Source organism: Rhinolophus sinicus, linkage group LG09 (genome assembly GCF_036562045.2).
Source record: "Rhinolophus sinicus isolate RSC01 linkage group LG09, ASM3656204v1, whole genome shotgun sequence".
NCBI lineage: Eukaryota > Metazoa > Chordata > Mammalia > Chiroptera > Rhinolophidae > Rhinolophus > Rhinolophus sinicus.
The window spans coordinates 10158289-10185686 of record NC_133758.1 but is presented as its reverse complement, the minus strand read 5'-3'; the positions used below and the strand labels follow the sequence as shown (position 1 = coordinate 10185686).

General features: G+C 40.0%; 1 protein-coding gene across 1 annotated transcript in view; it reads left to right on the top strand.

Moving 5' to 3' along the window:
• PHLPP1 (PH domain and leucine rich repeat protein phosphatase 1) overlaps window positions 1-27398 on the top strand; it is a 177709-nt gene that overhangs the window by 84578 nt on the left and 65733 nt on the right. The window contains exons 3-4 of the mRNA XM_019729352.2: window positions 833-958; window positions 17354-17520. Of these exons, the coding sequence (XP_019584911.2) occupies window positions 833-958; window positions 17354-17520 (293 nt within the window). The remainder of the gene's footprint in view (window positions 1-832; window positions 959-17353; window positions 17521-27398) is intronic.

Sequence of the window (27398 nt, the reverse complement as noted above, 5' to 3'; positions counted from 1 at the left end):
CTAAGAATATCTGAATTTCTAGTGTGATTTTCTTTATTCTTGAATTGTTTAGAAGTGTGTTATTAATTTTCTAAGTATACTTGAATTTTAAATTGAGGTTGCTTTTTTTTATTGTTGACTTCTAACTTAATTGCATTTTGGTTCAAAAAATAGTCTGTGTGATACTGATTTTTTTGAAAATTTTTTGCACTTTCTTTGTGACTTGGTTTGTAGTCATTTTTGTAAATGAAACAGGGGTTTATGTAATATGTTACTTTATTTACTTATGGAGAAATTACTGTGAGTAGAAATTTCATTTGACTATAGCACTACATTATTAGGACTTGAAAGTTCTCATGGTAGAATTTTATTTTAGGTTAATCTCAATTTCACATTAAGTTTTTTTAAAAATATTTTTTAACGTGCTTGAAGAGCTCTTTAAGAAAATGTTGTAATTCAGAGTAATATAAAAGTCCCTTAAGTAAAAAAATCCACCTGAAGTAAAACTTCTAAAGTGAAATCTTAAGGAAGAAGCCTCCCAACAAGAGGAAGTAGGAACCCCAGCACTCGTGAGGATATAGAAACGTAAGAAAGTGAGTCTGCCCAGTTTTAAACAGGAAGAAGAGATTTTCACTATTGTGGGGAAATCTAATGAAGATAAAACTCCCCTTTTTTGGTCTCCTTATAACTCAAATTGGTTGGTAAGACTCAGAAACTTAAACGTATTAAATAATAAGAAAAAATTAATATCGTGAGAGGTGCGAATCTGCAGGCGCACTGATCTAAGGTATAGTTAACGAACAATAAGTTATTCTGCTTTCTGACTCGTTTTTGTCTCTGTTTGTTTTCATAGGTAGAAGAAGTGAAAAAGCACCAGCACTGTTTAGCATTTAGCTCCTCTGGACCCCAAAGCCAGACTTACTACATTTGTTTTGATACATTCACAGAGTATTTAAGGTGGCTTCGACAAGTCTCTAAGGTAAGCACCCAGGAATTCTGTTGCGCTTCTGGTTGGCTAAAAAGTTGCTTTCTGCTTGAACAGTTCTGAAATATAGTTATACATTCAAAAGTTGTGCTTCTTTGTGTTTTTTTTCAGGTTCTGCCAATAGTTAGCAATTTACAGTTTTTTAAGAGCTGATTTTGGCTGAAAAGTAACTTAAAAATTTTTGTTTGCCAGATTCTGTTTATACTCAGAAAAAAAAAAAAAAAATTTCAGTGGGTAAACCGGTGTTGCTATCTTAATGTTATAGATACGGAACATGATCTTGAGACTGTGTAAGGGACTGGCCCAGGGTAGGACAACGCAAAACCACAAAATACCCAGAAAATTGTCACAAATTTCCCCTCTGTCACTATTTTTTCTTATGAGTCTGCTCTTATGCCATCTGCCTTTTGCTTTTTCAACTTCTGCCTTTTGAATATTTTAATTTCTTTTATCATCTTAATTTTGGCCATTTTATAATCCCCTAATTAAGATCACCATGACCCACGAAACAGTGTGCGTGTGTGTATTTGTGTGTCTAAAATGGAAACCAGAATTGTATGATAAATAAGATAAATAAATGCTGGTATTTCAGGTGCCGTGTTTGAGGATATTTTTATGTCACATTTATAGAATTATGTGTAAAATGGGTGGATTACAGTCCTTTGTGCCTTGGTTTGGGGTGTGTTTATGAAATGATGAAACCTCTAGGGTGCAAAAGCATTACCATGGAATTTGCTTTCATATTTTTGACTTTATAATCCAATTTCTTATCCAAGTTCAGTATGACTCAGACGGCTGCTGTATGATGTAATTATTTATCAAGTGAATGAATAGGGAATAACTTTCTAAAACAGTTAACAGAAAATTCGAGAATAATATCCAGAACGTCCCTTTGAAATCCCAGTTGCATTTGAATTATCAGGTAAAGACTGTGTTCTCTGATGATGCAACACACATAGGAACAGTAGTTTCAGCTCCTTTTAGAGCAAAAGCAGTGGGCAGAGTTTAGGTTGATAGGACTTAGACGATTCTCCCAACCTAGTGGGCAAATGGAGGTTCTAAATGTACAGGTAACACTCCTGCTAGAAAAAATGGAAAAGATGACACATCTCTCTCAGACTTTCATGTAGAATTAGTGTGGTATTAGAAACAATATGTACATCTGTCTCGTTTTAAAATTACTCTTGTGGTTGCAAATGTGAGGAGATAAGTATTAAATAATATTGTGCTTTTATATTTAAGTGGTTGTATAGGTTCAAAGCAATAAGTTAACGGCCTACACTCGGTTCTTATTCAGAATAAAATGCCAAACTATGGTCGAAGTGCAGTAAATATCTGTCTATACGGAGATGGTGCTTTTTTTAAAAACTTAATTTTGGAGCAGTTTTCTGTTTACAGAAAAGTTGCAAAGATGGTATAGATATATTTGTCAAAACTAAGAAACCGACATTAGTACACTGCTCTGAACTAAACTCCCCAATTTATTTGGCTTTAACTACTTTTTCCATTAATGGCTTTTTTTCTATCCCAGGATCTAATCCAGGTATCACATGGCACTGGGTTGTCACGTCTCCTTTGTCGGTCCTGGTCTGTGATGGTTTTTCAGTCTGTGTGTCTCATGACCGTGGCCGTTTTGAGGAATCCTGGTCAGGAACCTCATAGAATACTCTACATAGAGATGTTCTCATCTTTCAGACCAAATGCAGTGTATCAGGCAGCTACTGTCCATTCTTTTTTGAACAAGTCAGAGGTATAAACTCTTAAACATAGATAAAGATGTAAATAAAAGTATGTATAAATTAGCAAGTTTACCAATGATGGATTGTTTTGATTCAAACAATAACAACAAAAAGGTTAATAGATACTGAGTTTAATAGTCTTGTATGTTAAACAGCCCCCCCAAATGACAAAGTCACTGTTCTAAAGCCAGCAAACATTTATTAAGCACCTTCTGTATGTCAGAAGGGGCACTGGGGTACAGCAGAGAACAAGTCTGATTCCCCTCTTCCTGGGGCTTACACTGGGGAGACAGACAATAAATAAGTAAACAGGCAAGAAAGAAAATAGCACATAATCCTAGTGCTATACACCAAGGTGAAATGACAAGAGAATGATGGCAGAGGAATAACTTTCTGAGGAGGGGACACTTAAACGGAAACTTGAGTGAAAGAAGTACCCGAGGAAGATAGTGTGAAGCCCGAAGGAGGAACGTGCGTCAGGGAAGACAGGTCTTGTTACAGAACAGAGTAAAGAGTCTGAACTTTTTTTATTGGTATAACGGCGAGTCATTAAAGAGTTTTCTTCCGGGAAGTTACCGGACCTGCCGTTGGCTGTGTGTGGAGACCAGCTTGTGGCGCATGAGGAGAGAGGCAGGGAGGCCTGGGAGCAGGAGGCGTTTGTGTGTCCTGAGCAGGCAGGAGGTGAGGGCGGAGATGGACGGACGGGCACAGATGTGTTTGGGGGCATGTTTGGTGGATTGTGACAGGATCAGTCATAAATTGCATACAGAGCATGAAACAAAGGGAGAAGTAAAGAATGGCTTCTAAGATCGTACTTTGAATTACTGGGTGAATTGTATCCTAGGTCAGAAATGATAGCACTAATTAGACTCTTATATATTTGCACCTTTAAAGTGGCAAAATACAGTTCTTAACTTCAGAGAGCTTTCTGTTCCTAGGGAGGCCGCAGAGAAGTGCAGCACAGGAGGTAGATTATGAAATGCCTCTAAAATAGGGTGTGGCAAATATTAGCTTCTACTTTGTTGCTGGTGATGGTAAATGTCAAATGTTAGCTTCCTTAGTACTTTCCTGTTGCTGGTTGGCTCATGCGCCATCTCCGCGGTCTCATAGGATAGTGTATCTGTAGGCTCTCTGATTCTCCAAACCGTGACCAGGTTTAGACATCAGCCCTCTCAGTAGGAGAAGGTGGAGGATGAGGGCGTTGGGGGGCGGGGGGCACTGTGACACAGGAGAACACGATGGTGACAGGATCGGGAGAGGAGTATTGGTGCGTTTCCCATTCCACGGATGGTTCTGTTGCCATTAGAGAGTGTTTGGTACGTACGTACTCAAGAAGACTGCAGCTCACATTGCACACTTCTAAGTGTGGGTGCGCGCGTCCAGGAGGGAGGCGGGGCTTTGAGCTAGTGCCCTTAAGTTACTAGTAATAACGAGTAGTTAACTAGTAGTGAACTGGTACTAACTAATAATAGAATGAATTTGAATCAGAACCTTAGCTTCCTTTCCCTTCAGAATGCTTGGAGTAGCTGAATGGCGTGGTAGTAAAGAGTTTGAGCTTCAGAGTAAGGCGGACATGTGTTCTGCCATTCCCTGTTGTATGAGTGTATCCACGTTTCTACATTTTAAGCTTTTCCTTTCCATAAAGGGAATGGTAATAGTACTTACCTCTTAGGGCTTACATGAAATACGCATGTAATGGGCTTACACTGGCATGTTGTGTGGGCACGCGCACACACGTGTGTGAGCGCAGGTGGCTGGCCAAACACAGACACAAATAAATGAAATAATTTTGTGACCATCATTCCTGTCGTCATCACTGAGGGGCCAGACGATCGTTTTTGAAGTATTATCTGTTTTTATGTTTATTTTAAGCAGATAAAGACACACATAGGCTTTATTTATCAGAACACGGGACCTGCTGCTGCTCTTAACCACAGCAGCCTTTTGGGGTGCCAGGCGTTGGAGAGAGAGATTTCTTCCTGAAAAGTCGGGGGTCAGGAAACAAGGGCAAAACATTTTAGTAAAAGCAGATTTTCCATACAGTGTCTTCCCTTTTCCAATCTTGAAAACCAGATCCACAAAGTTTTTAGTTGTTATGGTTAGTGAATTAGAGGGGACATGCATTATAAGGGGCTGATTAAAGAGCTTAGCTTTTATAGAAGAAATAGTGAGAGAATTCCCCATTTGGCTGTGAAGCTTCTTTAAACTTTGTATATTGTGGGTAATCCTATGATAGTACCTTCCTTTAATCCAGCCTCCTAGGGAAGGAGGTTGGGGCCGCTGGAAAGAGGATGAGAACCTCACCCCAATGGGGAACATGGCCTTGTAGGAAAGGCAGTGGCAAAGGCTGACTAGGACCATTCCAGGCCACCTCTCCCGCCAGCTTCCCTTTTCCATTGTCATCTGTTCTTACTCGTGTAGGTACTAGGAAGTGACGTAGTTCAGTCATGCTCAGCGTTACTGTGGAAATCGTTCCTATTTCTTCTTACGAGAAGCAAAACGTTCACAGAAAGGATTGTCTTTACATCCTGATGTTTAATGAGGATTCATTTTTAGTTTGCTGAAAACTAGTTTAATTTTTAAGTGAGGATTCATTTTGATAAAGATCTGAAAGAAAACAAACCAGCCACAAAAAGAGATCTGAGTTTCTGCTTTTTAATGATGGTTCCCCACCCCAGTCAGGGTAGGAGGGCAAAAAGAACCAAATTCCAATGGTTTTTAAATTAAATTGAATTAGATAATTAATTTGAAGTGAAAATTTACTGTTTTCCGTTTATGCTCCTGGATCTTAGATATAAGAGAACAGTTCATCTTTTTTCTGTTTTGTTTCATTTGATTTTGGAAAAATTTATAAAGTGTTATTAATTAGATATTTTCTATCAAGATGAGTTTTTGTATACTTACTATTTTTTAAACTTAATCTAAGCGTTTAGTAATGCTTGCCCAGATAATATCCAAGGCAGTCCCTTTAGAGTTTTTATTTTGGGCGGGTGTTAGTGGTAGTAGATAGATACTGTGGAGGAAATAGCTCCTGTGGGAGGATTACAATGTTGATTGTAAAGTCATCCCTCAAATATTAGTGCACGGCATGCTTTAAAAATTCAGTAAACATCCTAACATATGCAGTGGAAAGAGGCTCTGTTTGCTCACCATGGGTACGAGTAGCCAGCATGTTTTCAGAGTGGCTGGAGGGGCAATGAGGTACAAAGGCTTGAGGGTAACTGAGGGAAGAAAGGAATTGTAACAGCCACATACATATGAGCCAGCTTCCACAGTTATCAACTCGCAGCCAGTTGAGTTTTATATGTATATAAAATGTTGGGCTATATATATATATCATATATATTTATATGATATAAGATATATGGCCCAGTGTTATAAATTCATGCCTCATAAGACCACTTAGTTTGTCCACGCGTCTCTCTCCTGGTTTATCAGTGGCTGATGTGCAGGCAGTTGCTGGTGACTGTGGCCATCGCAGTGGTTCTCTCTCCTACTGTTTCTTTCAGTTTTAACTATAGTGTTTTAATTCTAGCCCATCTTTTTTTTTTGAAAAAAAAAAAAGCCACTGAAATAAACTTTTGCTTGTCATGATCTATTGGGTTTACCCTTAAAATGCATAAGGTAGGTAACTCGGCCTATTTCATGCTGAATTACAGATCACGTGAAATGGTGAGTAAACATCACCCTTTAAGTAAGACTAAGATATACGATGAGTCACAACTGAACTTTTGTGTTCATGTGCTTTCAAAAGGTCTTTTGTTGTCCAGATTTTACTCAGCATACTTTACTAACCACTTGAGTCAAATCATTCTAGCGTAACAGGATTGAGGTTTTCAGCATGTAGGCTTGTGTCACTAGGAACCCTTTAAGATTACTTAGTCATGTTTTACACATATTTTGCTTCTGAATTTTTTTTTTTTTTAAAGATTTTACTGGGGAAAGGAACAGGACTTTATTGGGGAACAGTGTGTACTTCCAGGCCTTTTTTCCAAGTCAAGTTGTTGTCCTTTCAATCTCAGTTGTGGCGGGTGCTGTTCAGCTTCAAGTTGTTGTTCTTTCAGTCTTAGTAGTGGAGGGCGCAGCTCAGCTCCAGGTCCAGTTGCCGTTGCTAGTTGCAGGGGGCACAGCCCACCATCCCTTGCGGGAGTTGAACCAGCAACCTTGTGGTTGAGAGGACGCACTCCAACCAACTGAGCCATCCGGGAGGCAGCTCAGCTCAAGGTGCCGTGTTCAATCTTAGTTGCAGGGGGCAGAGCCCACCATCCCTTGCGGGACTCGAGGAATCGAACTGGCAACCTTGTGGTTGAGAGCCCACTGGCCCTTGGGAATTGAACTGGCAGCCTTCGGAGTTAGGAGCACGGAGCTTCAACCGCCTGAGCCACTGGGCCGGCCCCTGAGCTGAAGTCTTGATCTCAATAGTTTGACTCAGTGGTCCTAGTTTTGCTCTTTGGTACACCACAAGAGAATTCTCCTCCCTCTCCTATCTGATAACCTCTAAGGACTGAAGAGTTGCCATGGTTTCTGGGACCTCCCACTCCTGAGCAGTTTGTTTTCAGGAGAAACATCTCTGGGCCTTGTCACTTGGTTCCCATGTCCCTTCTCTAGTGTCCTTTCTGAGTGCTCTCTGGTTTCTTGATATATTTGCAGATACCATCTGCCGAGCACAGAGTATGTGACCATTGTTTTCGTTTCTTTAGACAATATTATGTCCGTAGTGAATTAGTTATTCGTCCATGAGGTCAACACCAAAATAAAAAGACTTTTTGTTTTGTTCTCCTCCCCACAACTTGTTAATAGGCATGCTAATAATAAAATTATTGAGCCTACTGAATTGATCCAGTAGTGACAGCAGTAATGCAAATAGTAATAACTAACATTTTGGTAACTTTTTCAACATGCCAAGCACTGTTGTAGGCGTTCTGTAGTAGCCTTGTTACCGTCTTTCCCGGAAAATACGACCTACCCGGACAATCAGCTCTAATGCGTCTTTTGGAGCAAAAATTAATATAAGACCCGGTCTTATTTTACTATAATATCAGACTGGGTCTTATATAATATAATATCAGACTGGGTCTTATATTGATTTTTGCCCCAGAAGACGCATTAGAGCTGATTGTCCAGCTAGGTATCATTTTCAGGGAAACACGGTAGGTCGGTGCTCATAAACTCTAGGAGCTGGGCTTTACGACATTATCATCCCATTGCACGTGAGGAAACTTAGGTATAAACTGAAGTATTAGGTTGGTGCAAAAGTAATTGTGGTTTTTGCAATTATTTTTAACCTTTTAAACTGTAATTACTTTTGCACCAAATTAATACAGTTTTATGCAGGAAGTTCTGCTGCCTTGCTTTTTTTTTTAATTTTTTTTTTTTTTTAATTGGGGAATATTGGGGAACAGTGTTTTTTTCCAGGACCCATCAGCTCCATGTCAGGTTGTTGTTTTCAATCTAGTTGTGGGGGGTGCAGCTCACTGGCCCATGTGGGAATCAAACCAATGACTTTGTTGTTATAAGCACTGCGCTCTAAACACTGAGCCAACCAGCCGCCCGCTCTTTTGCTTTAATTTTACTTCTAATGTTTTACAGTGGCCTGAAGGGACAAAACAAACCAATACTCAAATAACAACTGAGATTTACTGAAAATGACAAAGTCCTTCATGTACAAAGTTGTCAGCAGAATCCAGGTCTCATGAGTAGAATAAAATGTGGTTTTATTCAAGCAGTCTATTGAATGAGGTGTACTGCTAAATAGCCGCTGTACACTGACCACTGGTCTTCTTAAATGATGACCAGAGGTATTTAAGAAATCTGAGGTGCCTTCTGAGCCGTCCAAGGCAGATTAAACTGGTTTCAGTGTTGAGGGAACTACTGTGTCTAATTCTTGAAAAACTGGGCAAGTATTGGTATACGAGGAACTTAGCATACGTGATTAAACCAGATTTCTGTATCTGGTCATGTTCTATTTTGAAATTAAATCATTGTAATCTTCTGAGTTGTTTAGACCACCATAAATATATAAATATATATATATATATATATATATATATACACACACACACACACACACATACATATACATATACATATACATATATTAATATCTTAAGAGTTTCGTTTCCATGATATATTTATCTTGGAAAACCCCTATATTTGTAACCAAGAGTATTGTATTTCCTACAACTACTTTAAGGAGTTAAATTCTGCTACTCACTGGTCTGATTTATACTTTTACAGAGTAAAGAATAGTGGAATAATTGAAGAAATATCAGAAATATCTCTGTGTTAAACATACCAGGTCTTGTATACAGACTTGCAAGTTCAGTTATAGTATTTCTTTAAATAGAAAGTCAGAATATAAGTGTTTCGTGGTCAGCTGTCTTTTCCCTTCTCCTTTGTCAAGGAGATGCCACCTTTGGGGGAATTCGGTAGTGATGGACACATTCTCAGGTAGTGACATTCTAAAGAGGTTGTTTACATATGTTTTGCCAATAAGGAAATGAGGAAGGAACTCCGAGTTCAGATTTGATCTCCACCCAAGCCGAGCTCTATTTTTCTGTTGTTGCTGAGAAACACAATGGGGTTTATGTGTGTGGAGGGGAGATAACTGTTAGAGTGACATAGTTAATGATTCTGGAAGGCCGTTGGTGCCATCTCCTCTGAGCTTTTTATGCTTGCTTCAGACTCAGAGAGAGTGAGGTGGCAGGCCTGCGTTTCCAGTTGAGGCTGCAAAGTGAGCTCCCTGGACAAACACGGCCGCTCCGCCTGCGTGTTGTGGGGCTGTGCAGGTCTCCGCAGCAGAGGCTGGGAATACCACCCGTTTAGTCAAGTGAGGCGACTGTTGGCGCTGGTGACGTCACCGAGCTCGGAGGCTTGTGTACTCTGTTCTGTGTGCTCTCATCACTCCATTGCACATGGGCTCTTAAATTACGGTTGTTCAGGTGTCTGTGTCCTCAAGAGACCAAACTCTTGAAGACAAGGAATGCACCTTTCCAGGACCACGCACAGTGCCTGGTTCATGAGATAAAATGATAAATATGTTGAAAGATTTACTCATTCCGGTTCCTTTCACTCTCCTGGCAAAGAGAGCTGGGAAGCCTAGGAGGAGCTTATTCTAAAAGTCTCTGCATTGTTTTGGCTGTATTGTTGTCACCTGGAGCTGTGACAGTGAGCCCAGTGCCTTGTTTGTTTGTCTCCTTCTTCTCCAGCCTGTAGCTCTCTCCGCACTCTTTTTATTGGCGGGGAGGAAAGGGGGAAAGTGTTCCTTAACTACGTTTTAACTGTACCTTATAGTCTTACTAAGCCTAATCGTAAAATCCTAGTCTCCTCCCCTCCCTGAATGCTTTCCTCGGCATAGACTCCCTCTCCCATTTTTGCTAATGAATGAATGACAGCCTGTCCAGACCTTCCTGTTGTTTGTCTTCATTGATTTATCGTTTCATGACCTCTAGTGATTTAGAATGATATGTAAATTTGTATCTTTTATTTCTTGTGTTTTTCCCCCATATCATTTAATCATTTAAGGCAAAAAAAAAGTAAGATACTGGAATTTCAGGTAGAATTTACTAAGTCCAAAATTGGCAGCTTGATACGCTCCTATTAGGACATTACCATTGTAATTAATTTTATAGGAATTTTCTACATCTGTTAAACAGATTTTATAAAACAGTAATTAGTAAAGGATCAAGAAATGAGATGTCATTGTGAAGTGGTCTGGGGTCAGTTAAGGCATTTCTTAGATTGGTAGAATTTTTTAAAGAAATGATTGCGTGTCGTGGAGCAATGAGAATTTAAAATGTTTTAAATTGGAAATTTTTGTTTGATATAAAATACTGCAAAACTTTCTAAATGAGTTTGAAATTTAAAATAAGTTGTTAGAATGCTTAGCTAATAAAGATTAATAAACTCTGTTCTAAATTTATATTCTCCTACCCGATGCCTTCCCAAAGCATTTTTTGGGGAGTGAGAATGAAAACTAGGTTAGTTAAGGTTAAGAATTTTTTACAGAAGTCTTGTAAACTCCCCAGAGACTATCCCTGTAGCCAGGGCATAATTTCCCAAGCCACTAAGGCTAGGCCAGAGCAATTAATGACTCATAATGCCAGTTTACGGCAATCTTTTACTTCATCCAAGCAGAATTATTTGTGCTATTTCAGCTGCTTTGACCAAGCCTTGCAGAGTCATTTTGCTTAATTTGAACCTGCTATACACATAATAATGATAAATACCACTTTACTAAAGCACAGTGGGGACAGAAAAATCACATGACTCTCATTCTGAGCTTTCCCCTGCCTATGAAAGATGGCCGTCCACCACGTGGACATGGAGCATAATGGGAATGATGCAGACGACAGTCCTGCTGCAAGAGCAGATGATAATTTTGAAAGTGTGGTGGGGATACTTTTTAGGGATAAGACAGAAATATATATTGGTACAGAAATGCAAGTCAGAATCAGAGCAGAGCCTTTTTTTAAACATACATGTCCTAAAGGTTGGCAGTGAAAAAAACTAAGGAAAGTGCTGAGCTGAGTAGCACGTTAGAAACGCATGGGAGCCCAGCAGATAGTCTGCATAGGTCGTTGTTCATACTGTCATTGTATTTTTACCCCACGGTGTTCTTTGGGGGAAATAATGTAAGGGCCAAATGAACTTTCTTTTCATACATGTTTACAAATCATTTGGAAAGAAGCCAACCTGAACAGGTGGTTGGGGTTCATGTTCATTTTATTGTATCTCCCAGAGTATGTAGGTTCATGGTGGTGCCGGGGGGAATCCCATTTAATTTACTAACTAAATTATCAGCCTTAAAAAAAAATGTTGTTGATGACACAGACTAGCCCTAATTTCCAAGCCACAGTTACCTTGAGCTTTCCTTCATGGACAGTGAGTTCCTCGCTGGTCATGGGCTGCAGAACCAGTGCAGTGTTTCTGCCTCTGGGTGTCGGAGTGTTATCTGTGGACCTGCTTGATGAGCCGAGGCCCGGCCTGTATTGCGGTTCTCTTCTTGTCTTACAGATTTCCGGTGCTTGTAACTGTGTGCGTTGCTCTAGGGCTACCTGGTCTGCAGAGCCTCTCCTGAGGTTTTCAAATGAGAACATTTTGTGTATAGCAGCTTGTTTAGTTGACCAGGGCAGATATGACTTCTTCCCCTTTAGAGGTGAAGCACCCGAAGGACAGATAGGTGACGTGACTTCCCCAGGGCCGCATGGCGAGAAGTGGTCGAGGATAGCTCTGCCATGGGGCCCTTTCTGTGTGTTGAGCTGCTGGGGCCTCCATTCCGTCTCCCACTATCCTCATGTTTGTGGGTGTAATAGAAGTACAGTAGCTTTCGCCAGAAGATTTTATATTCTAACATGAGGTCCTTTCTATAACAAAGATTTGAGGTGATTTCTGTGCCTATTTCTTTGATTTTCTTTCCAAATTTCTGTCGCCTTTTAAACGTTTCCTATAATCTTTTAAAATTCAATTAGGTGCTCACCGGTAGCATCATGGCTGCCCAGGTGGACAAGCTGTGTGAGGTAGGAGGGGGCCGGGCCATGATGGCAGAAATGGTCTCTCTGGGGGCTGCTCCGTTCCCTGAAGTCTGTGTGTGGTCAGCAGGTATCTCCTCTGCTTCTGTCCGGGAGGACTCCCGTCTGTCACTGCCCTGTTTGCACTGCTAAGGCCCAAGCTTACCCTAGGATGGCAGCTAATGGTCTTTGCTCTGGTCTGAGGGGTTATGCTATGATTTTATCATGGGAGTTAGAGGAGCCTCTCTTGGCTGAGATCTGAGCTCTGCCCGGGCCCTGACTTGATGGCACGGCATTCGTAGTACAGGCTGGTACTGAGTCGGCTTCTGCTACTGCTTTTGTGTGACCTTGGGCACACTCTGACTCAGTTTAACCTTAACCTTTGAAATGAGGATAAGTCCTCACTGCACTGAGTTGCTGTGGAGATGAACCTCAATGTGATGTCGAAGGCGCGCCTCTCAGACGTGAAGCCCCCCCCACCCCGCGCTAGCTATTGTTATCGTTACTACTACTTGAAAACAACAAAAAGCTAGGATAATAGAAGGCTGCTTGCTCTGAGGTATACAGGTAGCTCTCTGATTTGTTTGTATTACTTATTTAGGTCTTTCTTATTTTGAGAAGGATCTTAGTTTTAATAGGTACTATATAGGTAGCCTAGCCGGTAGATTTTTTCGTTTGGAAGTCAAGCAAAACCTCTTGGTGGTGGGGTCCCTATGTGCCCAGGCTGGTCTGGCAGGCGCACTTCAACCTCGCTTTGTGGCAGGCAGAGGACTGGACAGAGGCGCAACGAGTGGTAGCGTTTGTGGTCACCTTGGCAGCTCACTGCCCCGCGGCCATCGTGACACATTTAATTTCTGTTCTTGCTGTAGACGTTCCCAGTTCTGCCACGACTCCCACAGCCTGCTCTGGCTTGTTGTAGCTTTGTTACTGTGGTTTCCTCTCCCCCGGTTTCCAGCAGGAACAGCTTGCGGTCCAGAATGAGGAAAGGAATCAAATACAACTTGACATTTAATCATTATCTTTTAGTTGTCCAAAGAGAGTATTTAGTGGGATGCTTCAGTTGAAATAGAATTTGTTCTCTTCAAAGTAATCTCCACATGAAAGAATATACTAGATGGATCAGATGCAAACTGCTGAGAAGGGAGGGCTTGTAAAGTAGTCCGGTGGCCATTCTTCCAGCAAATGCTTTGGAGGGTCATACCAAGGACTGAGGCTGGGGTGTATCAGTGAACAAAACAGGCAGAAATCCTGCCCTTTTGAGCTTCCAGTCTAGAGACAGAGACGCTTCTCAGAACCTTCCACACTTTTCATTTTGCTCCCATGAAAAACCAGCGACCTAAAAGGATCTGCTGCCCACCCCAGCCCTTACCTTTCTTACCTCCTTCCAGGTCACTCCCCTCACCTCACTGCTCTGCATTTGTTCCTCAAACACGCCAGGCACATTGCTTTTTAGGGCCTTTGCTCTGGCTACTTCCTCTGTCTGGAGTGTTTGTCTTCTGGATAATTCCGTTCAGCTAACTTCCTCAGATACTTCATGTCTAAATGTCACTTTTCAGTGAGGCCCCCCGACCGACTTATTTAAATTACAGCCCCCCACCTTCCCAACAATCCTGACCCCCTTTTCCTTTCTCTATCTTTTTTCCCATAGTACTTACCAACCTTTAACATATAATTTACTTCCTTGGGAAGTGCATTTCATGAGGGCGAGGATCTTTATTTTGTGTACTGAAGCATATTAAGTGCTTTCCCAGGTGAGGAATTGGCAAATAGAAGGTATCTGGTCAACATGTTGAATGAATGAAATGAAAATTACTATGGAACAAATTAGGAAGGGTATATCCATTTCCTATGGCTGTTGTTAAATTAGCACAACCTCCGTGGCTTACGACAACAGAAGTTTGTTCTCTCCCAGGTCTGGAGGGCAGAAGTCTGAAATCAGGGTGTCAGCAGGGCCGTGCCCCTTTGCGCTGCAGCGGAGAACCTCCAGCTTGCCTCTCCCGGCTGCTGGCGGCCCCGAGCGTTCCTTAGCTGTGGCCCCCTCCACTGCAGCCTCGGCCACCACGGTCATTGTCACTCAGAACCCTCTTGTCCTCATATCAGGATCTGTGTACATGTATTAGGTCCCACCAATAATCCAGGGTAAGCACCTCCTCTTTTGTTTATAAAGTAATATTCACAGATTCCGGATTAGATGCAGACGTACCTTTTGGGGGCCACCGTTCAGCCAGTGCAGTGGGTTAAGGGGATCCTTTGGTTACAGGAGGAAGACTCATCCCTTCATTACTGCCCAGTGTAACACCGAATGCGAGGAAATCCAGAAGACTGTTTTCATCTGTTTTCCCTGTTTTTACTGACATTTTTATTGAGGTGACATTATTTTTTCTAATCAGACACACATGCACACACACAAAAGAGCACAAAGGATAGTATTATAATTTCATGTACTGGCCTCCCCAGTTGTCAATATATTGGTATAGCTCCTTCATCGCTTCTGTTTTTCTTACAAGGAAATAAACATTACAGATAAACTCCAAATCTCCTATCTTCCCATTCCTCTTTCCATTTCCCTCCCTGCCTATCTAGAGGTAATCACTGTCATTAATTTATACATGACCAATGTATGATTTGTAGCTTTATTGCACATGTAACTATTCATACATAATATATGGAGTTGTGTATGAAAAATGTTTTTCATAAGTGGCATTATACTGTATGTAGCATTGTACAGCTTGCTTTCTACCAATCTGGGTTGATACGTATGAATCTAGTTGATTCATTTTAGCTGTAGCTTTAAGCAGGAGGTTCTCTCTCTTTCTCCCCCCCCCCCCGAATATATAAATCCCACAGAAGGCCTTTGATTAGCCTGGTTTGTTTGGATCACTTGTTTGTACGCATTGGATCGGTGTGTGGGTTCAGCAGATGGGGTCCTCTGATGGCTCAGCCTGGAGAACACGCCTCCCCCTGTGTGGCCAGAGGGTCAGCGTACTTCATTGGCTGCTCTCATCAGGATTACATGCATTTGAAGGATTGTTACAGGAAGAAGTGGGAAAAGGGTCGCGGGCAGATAAAAACACAGATTTTCACTCGAGTTGCAGCCTTGAGCTTGGACATCCTGGTCCCTGGGAAGCCTTTCCTGCCTCCTTAGATCACGCCCTGGGCCCTTAGAACCATCCGCATGTACTCTCGTGGCTGCGCTCTCCTTCTGTTAGGTGTCCTGACTCAGGGCACATATCTTGTTTTACTGCTGGGCCTCAGGAGATACGAGCTCTGGCACACCATTGCACGCTCAACACATATTTTTGAACAAATGGTTTGACTGAGTACAACTTTCAGCCTCACTTCGTGCCCGGGAATCCTGTGTGGCTGTGGCACGTTTGCACCTGCCTTTCAGGCCCATTAAATTCTGGCTCTTTTCACATCTTTTGATTTACATGGATGATTTGGCTCTGTTTGGGATTTTCTTTTTCTTATTTAATGGTGAAAATTCAAGGAAAGATGAAATTGCTAAAATGCAAACCAGACTTCCTTTGTAAAATCTTTTGAGTTGAGCCCTGCCAGGCCTTTTCTACCTCCCCCCGCCCCCCGCCCCCGTTACTCCCTTAGCTTTCATGTGTGCACAGTAATTTCATTCTAACCTAAAACATGCCATCAACACTCTATGTTTTAGCATCAGGAGAATTTGGATTCCAGTGGATGTAAGATGTGGACCATTCTATTTGGAAGTAGTAGTGGTAATGCGAGTACTAGCAGTCACCGTTTAGGGAATGCTTTTTCTGTGCCAGGCGTGTAGATATGTCTGTTATGCAGTTGAGAAAACTGGAGCTTGGGGAGCTCAGTGATCTGCTCCGGATTCTCTCAGCTCCTAAGTGGGGAGCTTGGGATGTGATCGCACACTGACACCAGAGCCACGCTCCCAAGGACCGTGTTCCGCTGCCTCCTGTAATTAGGAAAAAGACAGCTGGGCTTTGGTAACAAAAGAAGACATCAAACTGATCATAGAGCTTTGGGAAAGATGGTGCATGCTGGGGAGTCAGCCCCGAGCTTAGAACAATACTCCCAGGCCCTCTGTGGAAGAAGGTGCCATGGTGTGTGTAAGTGGGGCTGCAGCCATGCACGGGGGCATGAGCAGGCACCTTAGCCGGAATATTGGCGAGAGCATTTGAGAGATACCGGCTACCCAGTGCTTTCTCTGTATGCACCATGTTAGTTGGTCCGCAGGCCTGGGACTCTGGCCATGGTAGGTCATTTAATCAGGAAGGCTTTGAATATATGGATAAACATTTGGACATTAAATAAATATTACTTACCGTGTTTCCCCGAAAATAAGACCTAGCCAGACCATTAGCTCTAATGCGTCTTTTGGAGCAAAAATTAATATAAGACCCAGTCTTATTTTAATATAAGACTGGGTATAATATAATGTAATAGCGGGTATAATATGATATAATACCAGGTCTTATATTAATTTTTGCTCCAAAAGGCACATTAGAGCTGATGGTCCGGCTAGGTCTTATGATCGGGGAAACATGGTAAAATACCTACATGAAGCAAAACATGGTGCATTTATAATATCTCACTGAAACTTTGTGGGAGAAACAAACTTGAAGTTTACAGCAGGCAAACAATGGAATCCGATTATATACTACCTTTATTATTACACATACGTGCAAGACTTGTCTTTATTCTTGCTATTTTAAATCACAACATACAAGGACTTTCATAGGTTCAGTCTAGATCTTAGTGTCTGTCTCCCAACCCTGTATTTACTCTGACGTCTTGTATTATTTAGCTCTGAATTCTCTTACCATGGATGTTTTCAGGAACATAACCCCTATAGTTGGAGGTGATTGCTGATATCACTAAACGTGATAGGATAATCTGTGCTCTTTGTAACCTGTCTCCCATACTAGGTTACTGTAAATACTTGCCAGGCAAGGACACTGTTTTCTGCTTTTACAGTATGTACTTGACTCAGGTCTATACTAAGTAAACACTCTATTGGTTTATGTTTGGACTCATAGTGCTACTTGTATAGTGTGTGTGTTCCCATCAGGGTTATTTTATTTCTACCCACAGAAAGTCGTTAGAGTATAAATGGATGGAATTAGAATTGAATCGTGCTTCTGTCCCCCTCCCTCTAGGTTGCATCACAGCGCATCAGCTCAGTGGACCTCTCGTGTTGTAGCCTGGAGCATCTGCCTGCCAACCTCTTCTACAGCCAAGACCTCACTCATCTCAACTTAAAACAGAACTTCTTAAGACAAAATCCCAGTCTACCAACTGCCAAGGGGCTCAATGAACTGCAAAGGTGAGCATGCAGAAATGGGAAGGGCTGTCAGCTTCTGGTTGTTCCTGTAATATTCTGACTTAAAAAGCTAGTGTCTGACGTTTCTCGTTTAGAGGGCAGGATAGTAGGACTTTATTAGTGAAGACATTATCAATTCTCATCCTGAAATTGTTTTCAAGGTTCCTGCCTTTGAAATGAATGATTTATGGTATTTATTAACTGGATAGATTTACATAAGAACATTTTTCTTTAAATCACTGCTATTTCTTAACTGATCTACAAATGTGCCTGTGAAAAGTTAATGATGTTTGGTGTGTTACTTCTGAACTACAGAGATTTGGTCAGATTAAATTCTTTTGAAATGTACAAAAGGTAGAGTTTTTTTCCCCATGAAAAAGACATTTCCTTAGAAATTTAAGAACTGAGGTTTAAATCCATTAACACCGTGTGGGTCACCTAGGTGATTAGTGTGTAGCTTTCAAGAGTCACATATCAAATGAATAGGGGTCTGCTCCTTTGTAAATAGAGAGAAGGGACTTTATTTGCACGTATCCAAAACAGATTTAAGAGTTTCCCTTATTCGTTTCCTTTTCCTTTTTTAGAGCAACGCTCAATCTTGATTCTGTGGTAAATGAAGCCTCTAATACTTATGTATTTGTTGTAAATATATGAGACTATAACTTAAGAAGAATACAACTTTAAATAATCAATTGTTAATTTGTTCTTAAATGACCAGTGATGATCAGAGATTAAACTATGGTAATTAACCATTGTGATTATGTGTTTATGGTTTTTAACATCCAGAAAGAATAATTCAGTGTTTATTATAAACTTTTTGCAGATATGTAGGAAAAAAGGGAACATATTTTAATGGTCTTTTCAGATAATTGTGAATATCCTTTTGATACTATACCAAAACTTGACAAGTAATCGTTTCTTAAATGTTAGTTTTAATGTGGAATCTAAAACCCTGTTAGTGAACTTTTTAAATCCTTTTTACATTAGGATCCATTGGCTTTTCTTGCACTTTGAGTGGATCTCTGCCCATGCATCATTTTACTGCATTATGTATTTTGGAATACTGGTTTGTTGGGTAATACAGATATTCCACATGGTAACACATTTCATTATACAATTTGAAGAAGTTCCGTTTGTTATTATCACTACTGATCTCATCAGAAAAATCTTTATGTATTGGAATGTTGTCAAGCTCACTGTGAAAACGTTTTCCAAAATTTTAATTTTCAATTGAAAGCTTGAAGCCTATCCTTGGCAACAACAACTGTCAGTTGTTTTTCCCGAATTGACCTTCTCCCTTCATTGTAGAGAAAATGTCTGCCAAATACCCAAGTCTAAGTAACGAGTTTGTCAGTTGTTCTTTCAAGTAAAAGTGCTATTCCATAAACATAGCGAATAGTTTGGCTCACAGCTCAAATAATCGTACAAGTGACCTCCTTGAGATAACCATCACACTTTAGTATACAGAAGAAGTGCTTTATGTGTACTTCCCATTTTATCACCCAAAAAATAAAGGTCAAGATGTAACACAAAGAATTTTCATGCATCATCAAGGACATTTTTAAGGAAAACTGGCATTACAAATTTTTAAAAATAATTTTTACTGGATTGCATGGCAGAGAAGAACTGGGGCAGTTTGGTGCTGCATTGAATTAGTTACATAGGCAGTAAGAACGCCAGTAAGATATTATGCTTGAGCACTTCCTCATTGTTCCCTGGAGCTGAGAAGTACAATGAAAGGAAAGCACAGCGAAATTCTTGAGCTTAGGTTTTCATATGCCCTATGAATTGATAATAGTATTTTTATTGACACTAACTATAATAAAGTTACTACGATTTTTTGCCAAAGGGTTACATCATGGTTGAGTCTGTTTCTGAGTTTTGAAATTATTTGGAAATATTTTTGTGTATTTCATAGCAGTATAGGCTTCTGTACTTCTATTATAGAACATCAAGAACTTTACATCATATTATTGAATCTCCTAGTGTTTTCGAACCTAAAGGGGCATTAGTAGGGTTTCTGGGTGGCATTCCCACCCGTTCTCAGGAATGTTTTTCGCCTTCCTGTTCCCGAATCCTGAGATATAAACTGTTTTCTGTTCTCCAATATGAATCGTTTCCACAAAGTGACGGTCTATACTACCAACCACCTGGGTTCAAGGAGTCGATTTTCCCGATTTACCCACTAACTTTTCTTGGGATTTGGGAACAGAAAAGCGAAAAAAATTTCCAAGTACGGGTGGTAATTCCTGCCTGGAAACCCTAGCGAGAAATAGGAAAAATGTCTAAGAGATACATTGTGAGTAGTACGTTTATTTCCATTGTGGGTATTACTGGGTTCAAGGAGCCGATTTTTCCAATTTCCCGACCAACTTTCCTCAGGATTCAGGAATGGGAAAGCAAAAAAAAATTCACGAGAACGGGTGGGAATTCCCGCCTGGAAACCCTAGGCATTAGAATACATCCAAAGCAGCACTCTCATCTTAGAGATGATACATACAGATGGAGATGTTGAAAGCCAAATTCAGGTTAACAGTTACCTTCTGGGAGGCAGTTAGGGGGGTGGGATTAGGGAATGGTTTGAAGAGGGTTACAAATATATCCATAATATTTTTTTTTTTAAAGAAACTTTTTTGGGAAATATTGGGGAACAGTGTGTGTCTCCAGGGCCTATCAGCTCCAAGTCGTCCTTCAATGTAGTTGTGGAGGGCGCAGCTCAGCTCCAAGTCCAGTTGCCATGCGGGACTTGAACCGGCGACCTTGTTGTTGAGAGTTTGTCTCCAACCAACTAAGCCATCTGGCCACCCCTGTAATATTTCTTAAAAAAAAAGAAAGAAAGAAAGAAAGAAATTAGCCCCAAATATGACAAAAACATTAATCTTTGAAAAGGATAAATACTTGGTACTTGGATGCTCATTATTTTCTGTATTTTTCTATTTGTATCTTTCATAATAATCCAAAAAATAAAACCTAAACAAAAAGAAAATCAAAATGCTTCTATATTCAAGGGGAATGTAATGCTTCTAAAGAGCCAGCACTTGTGGACTAAATGAATAGATAAATGGATGGATATTTGTGGCAATGCCTCGATTATTAGTTCTTTCAGCGTCTCCTGATTGGTCCCCCATATCTATTGTTTCAACATCTGTAAATATCTTTTCAACCCATCACCCCCTTTCTGCTCCCTATCCCCCCCCACACACACACATATGCCCTCTACCTGCTGTCAGAGGAAGCACTTCCCAGCTCTCACCTGGAATATCGCAGGAGCTTGGAGAACTGGTTGTCTTACTGCCATTTTCTTACTGCAGTTCATTCTCGCTAGTTTTCTTGCCTACTGTTTTGTACATTTCTTGGTTTTGTTTTGTTCTGTATTTTTAAAAAAATTTAAACATTTTCCCCATCAAGCTAATAGCCTATATAGATAAAACAAATTAATTAGCAACAAGACTTAAAGCGAGGTGCCTAGAACTCCAGCCCCTCCCTACACCAAGTCCTGCTCCCCAGGCAGCCTCCTTGGAGGCTTTTGCAGTTTCCCCCCATCTTCCGAAATATTATGTATATACTACTGTTTAAAAATTTTTGGTTCTTGGACATGATATGTTGCCTTATTACTGTGAAGATGGGTATTTAATTCTTTCACATTGTGTCACACACACTCCCGTCCCACCCCCGCCCCACAGCACATGCGCTAACTGCTGCTTCCCGTCTTCTCAGCGCATAGGTATCAATGTTCCGTTGTGTTGAGAGGTGACACTATGTAGAGCAGGGAACCGTGATTTGCAGGTAAGGCACTTAAGTGCCGTGATTCATCTCCTTTATTGTGCTGGCTGGATAGCAGCCTCTCTTTGTCACTTGTGTCCTTTCCCGTTTCTCTGGTATCCCTGAGCTGCTGACACAACTCTATGCTGTCTTCACACCTTGTCTGGGGCCGGAGCCAGCGAGGTCCTTGCTCCCCTACGCCTGCTGCATAGATGTCGTCCTGGGCTTACCTTTTGTCGTTTTCCCGGTCGTAACCTTTTCCTTGCTCCTGTGCTGGACCCCGCCCCTGCTTTTCCTGTGTCTTGTGACTTCTTTCTTGGTTTACTCCCTCTTTTTAATGGAATGTCTTTTAGGATCTCCCTGAGAAAGGGGATAGGGAAGCAAGTTTATTAAACACTGGGTATCTGAAAATGTTTTTTCTTTCACATTTGATTGATACCTTGGCTGGCTTCTATAATAGTAAGGAAAACAGGTTCCCTCAGAATTTTGAAGCCGGTGTGCCATGGTTTTCTAGCTTCTACAGTTGCTTTGAAAAGCATTATCCTTTTCTGATTTTTCTCTGTAGGTGACCTTTTTTCCTCTCTCTCTCTCTCTCTCTCTCTCTCTCTCTCTTTTTAAACAAGCCCCAAAAGATTTTAGGATCTTCTTTTTATGACACACTTTTTATTTTAGCCACTATGACGAACACTTGATATGAAAAAATTTTGTACTTCAGTTTTGGAAAACTTTCTCATTATGTTTTTTTTTGATAATTTCCTCCCCCTTGCTTTTCTTTTTTCTTCCTCTGAATTTCTGTTAGGTGGGGGCTCCTTGTTTCTCCTCTAATTCTTCCTATCTCTTTGTCTTAATGTCCTACTTCTTAACAGGTTTTCTCTTGTTTATCTTAATCTTTCTGAATTTCTGCTGTCCTTCATTTTCAGAGCTCTGTTTGTTTGTTCTTTTGTTTGTTTTTTAATTTGTGTGCATTTTAATAGCATTCTGTTGTGTGTGTTCCCCCCCCCCATGGTGCATTTCTCTTTCTGAGCATATTTTATTTATTTATTTACTTTCTTCTTGCACTGTCTTTGTTTCTTTTTTTCCTGTTTGTATAGATATCTGATTTTTATGTTACTAATTTGACTTTACTATTTGGTGATCATTTGCTCTCTGTTCCTAGTTAATGGTGAGCCACTGAAAGCGATTTGGATTCCTTGGCCTGTGGTCAGGGCTTCTCCACCATACAGGTTCACTGCTACGGGTGGGCCTTGTGTTTTGGTTGGGGAACTTCCAAAGACAGTATCTGTGGATCTTTTCCCTGGGGCACCTCAGTTTTACGGGAGAGGAATCCTTTGGTCTTCTGCCTGGCTAGTGCATGCCAAGATTCAGAGAGCTGAGTGGGGAGGAGAGCTGGAGGCTCAAGGCTTAATGTGTGGATATGTATTCGATTCCCCTGTTTGCAGAACAGTGTTTTCTGCTATGCCTGGTGTCTTTGAGCCAGGAACTCTTTGGGTCATTTTTTTCCGGGGAATAAACTCTCCTGCCGGAATTGGGGAAAGGATGGGATCTAACACCTCTTTATATAACCTTTTGAAAGGCTTTTTGTAGAAGTATAACAAAAACATAGAAAAGGCACAAATATGAGTAAAATATGATGGGTTTACAAAGTGAACACATCCATTTAACAAGTAGCAGTACTGAGAAGTAGACGTTTACTGCAGTAGAGGTTTCTGTTTTGTATCTCCTGCTCTAAGCACGGGGGATAGGCGGAGGGGACTTGGTATGTGGGGCTCAGCGCCTGGCGACCGCTGTGTTCCTTTGGAAAAAACTGTGCTTTAAGCCAGTTTCCTTTTCACCATATACTACTATGAGATTTTAGTCTCCCACCCACATTATCCAAGAAAGATTTTATTGGGAAATCTTCAAAGTAATAAGCGTGTAAGTATACATGCACATGTGCACACATATTTAATGCTAGGAATTGGTATTCTGTATTTTGCAAATCAGGTTTATGCTTCAAACAGTATTAATGTAGTTCTTTTAGGTTTATACAGTTAGTATGTCGTTTTGAGAATATGCCATTTATGTTATTGCTTATTTTTATTTGTATGCTTAAGGAATGTGTGCTAATCTCAAGTGTGTGTTTCGCAGGGAACATGTTAGAAAGGTCCCAGAGCATAATTTATTTTTAAGTTTTTACCTAAGTCTCAAGGAATGAATGTTTAGATTACAGAGTTGGAGTAGATATCCAGGGGGAAATTTGTTAAGTACAGTGCAATTATAACACGTGGGAGTTGTGAGACTTTTTCTCTTAAGCACATATCCCCTTAATTTTTCTTCCTATTGCAAATTCTCTCTTTAAACAAATGAGTTACTTTCACAGGACATTTAAATTGGTATTTGCAGCGGCATTCTAAATCTGGAAAGATGGCATGCTGATGTACACACACACACACAGGTCAGCAATTTCAGAGGAAAAACATTGTTCTTGGAATGACCACTGTTTGTTTTTCCTTTATTGGAACTCTTCAAGTTAGTTTATAGAGGAGAGGCAAAAATCAGTAGTTTTGGGTAGTTTTAATGGGTTCTTTTCTGATTCTGTGTGTCACTAGTAATTATAATGCATTATTTACCTTTATCTATGTTATTAGTAGTTCAGTTATATTAACTATATCTTTATTTAGATGACCCAGATGGTATTAGTGCCAAGATTGTTATTATTTGCAATGGTGAATTGTTTTTAATAAAAGTCTCTTTGTAAAGTCAGTGAAGGTGACAACTTTTTGCCGATTTAAATTCAAGGAATATAACTTTCTTTCCCAGGTCTTAATTTTATTGTTTTTAATATTGTATCAAAGTAGTGTGAACTTATTTGTGCTAAATTATATTGGTGTTGAAACGTGTTGCTGTACTGACAAATTCAGCTCTTTTAAATTTATCATTTATTAAAAGTTCATGGGTGATAAAAAAGTTCATGGGTGGAATATTGCATTGACGGACCCAGAGTTTGTGAGGCATCATAGAGCAGAGTTCTGTCATGGTCAAGTCCAGCACACTGTTTACAAAGAGCAATGGAGAAAACGAACTCGAAAGCAGTGTTTGATAGTAATGCTTTGTATATCTGTGTTCCTGGTAGCTTTGTCCGTGGGATTTAGAAAGTTTGCCATTTAAGTTGAACTTAAATGTCTTCATTTTAGCTCACTTTAACTTAGCAATCACTTCTACCTACCACTTTTAGAGATAAGCCTGTATTTTAATAAGTATTAGACAAATTGATGATAATTAAAATACACACACTTAAATTGTTTAATTGTATGCAAATTGGAAATTACACAAATTATAAAATAATTACTATCAGAAATTGGTTATGTTTCAGTTGTGTTTGATGGCTGGTGGTTATTCATCATTTTCATTCATTAATACAGCAAGTGAATCTGCTTTCCAGCTCTTGATAGTTGTATGTGAGTTGGTCTAGAGCAGGGGTGTCCAAACTTTTTGCAATGTTTTTTTTACCAAGGGCCATCTGCAGTAAAATACACAAACAGCTGGGCCACTCACTCGAGGTGAAGTATGTATTGCCTCACCTGGTTTATTTAAGTAAACTAAATATATTTTTGGAATTTGCTGCGGGCCAATTAACAATGGATTGCAGACCGCAGTTGGCCCGTGGGCTGCAGTTTTGACACCCCTGCTCTAGAGAAACAAAGCTATCATGGTGGAGGGTCCCAGCAAGTTCTAGGAATCAAGCTACTCTTTTTATAGGCGGATTACTAGCTTCAATTTCAGTAGTAGTTGGTATTTCAAATTACTTGATAAATCATGTGTGTCTTTAGCTCTGTAGAATTATTAATGTGCTTTTACCATATGTAATTCTGAAATAGGCAATAAATAAATAAAATAAGTAAATAAATAAATGGAGATGTACCACCATCAACTTTTTTTTAACATTCTCCTTTGAATACTGAATTTTGTTGTTGTTTTGTTGCTATTGTCCCTTCACAGTTTCACAGTATTTTATGCACTATAGTTAAAGAGCCTATTTTTATAAAGATATAATACCTAGGAAGAGCACTATTGCCTTCACTTTTAAATATTTGAGTTTCCATTTAATTTTTGCCTGAGTGATTCACAGTGTAGATAAGGAAAGACTCGACTTCATCCTGTCACCTTTATTACTTACCGTGTTTCCCCGAAAATAAGACCGGGTCTTATATTAATTTTTGCTCCAAAAGATTCATTAGGGCCTATTTTCAGGGGATGTCTTATTTTTTCATGTACAACAATCTACATTTACTCAAATACAGTCATGTCATCTTCTGCTAGAACATTGTCATAACGTTCTAAATGTGTCCATCTGACTGATGATCTTAACTCGGGCTTATTTTCGGGGTAGGTCTTATTTTTGGGGAAACATGGTAACTGTTTTCTGTATTCATCGTGTTTACTCTGCCTGGCTTTGAATTCCTAGAGGGCAGGAGTCGGTTCTTCCTTAGAGGGCGGACCTATTGCCAGGTGTTGGCAAATGAATACATGTGTGAGTGAATGGTGATGGGAATTGTCTTTTTCACCTCTGTGTTAAGTATACCCCAGTTCTTTGCAAAAGGTATTTGTAGCAACTTGTAGGAGGAAATGAGACTGGTACTTTATCATTCATTATATTTCACTTTGGTTGAAAGCAAGATGAGAAAACAACCTGCATAGTGAGACGATTCAGAAAACATTACATAGAAGAAGATTTGCAACAAAGAATTTGAAGTTGGAAAAGGAGACATTAGCTTTAAAATGGATAGTATATGATATTGGACTTTATTAAAAAAAAAAAAATCTATGGGTCTATTCGTCATTCTGTAAACATACCTCACATTCACCTTACAAGGAATGTGCCGCTCCTAACTTTTCATCTGCCAAACCCAGACTCCACCTCCTGAATCCTCCCTACCCTTCAAAGCATATTTGTAATGACTTTTGTTTCTTGAAACTTTTGGTTATTTCAATTTCATGTGACCCTTTTCTCTTCTGAATTGTTAGCTTTCTTTGCACTTCATGCACTTATCAGTTATACCTTTGAGAGTAAAGATGAGGTTTCCTTATCCTTTGTATCCTTCCCCCCAATATTTAGCTAGGAGATACAGATATATATACAGAGAGAGAGAGAGAGAGAGAGAGAGCGAGAGAGAGAGCGCCTTACTGAATATTTGTTGGTTGTCCTACCACCAATGATAATCAGAAGAATATGATCCTAAAACTTTCAGAAGAGAGCATCCAAAAATGCTTTGAACAGTGGAACCACTTTGTCTATTTAGTACTCAAGGTGACTATTTTAAGGGGACAGTAGTCATTTAGAATGACCGTTGATCTGTTACATTATATTTTATGGTACCTAGAGATCAATTTCAAGAAATGTAGGAGTGAATATGTAGTGATGGAGCCTTAAGTACTATGGTATGAGTATAATGTTATGTAAAATAAGGTCAAGATTACCTTTGGGTCAAGGAGAAGAGTGAATTAAAGACTTAAAGGAAAGAAGTGATTTGGGCTCTGATTAGATGTGAAATTTGTTTTAGCCGAAAAGAGTAAAAGAGATGGGGGGGTGTGGATTTTTCAAATGGGAAAACAATGGGAGAAGGAACGAAGTTGAGCTGGGTGTGAAAGTATGTGGGTGTAATAGAATGGAAGTTATGAGAAAATGAGCATTGAGAAACTCATAATTATGCTTGGCATTTATTAAGTACCTTTCTTCTTAGAAAACTTGATTTTCCACCTTTTTAATCCCCATGGAGTGGAAAACAAATGACCTTATTTCCTACTCTGTTCTTTCAGGGATCTGGCATTGCAGAGCTGCAAAGTTACTCACGTTAATTACTTATCCGTACCAAAAGTTCACATTTCCAGGTTTTCATAGAGAACGATTTTAATTTTTGTTTTTTATCAGTAATTCCTGAAAACTCACTTTAAATGGAAATAGTGATGATTCCTTAACATAGTGGAATCAAGAGTAGCAAGCTGAAATATTTTGCAGTTCATCTGCCAGACTTAAACTGCAGTACTTAGAACAATTTCAGCTTCTTTGAAGATGCTCTACCATATAAAAAACATTACAAGCGAACAAGAACTTCCCATTGCCAAAGAACGCATATAGCCGA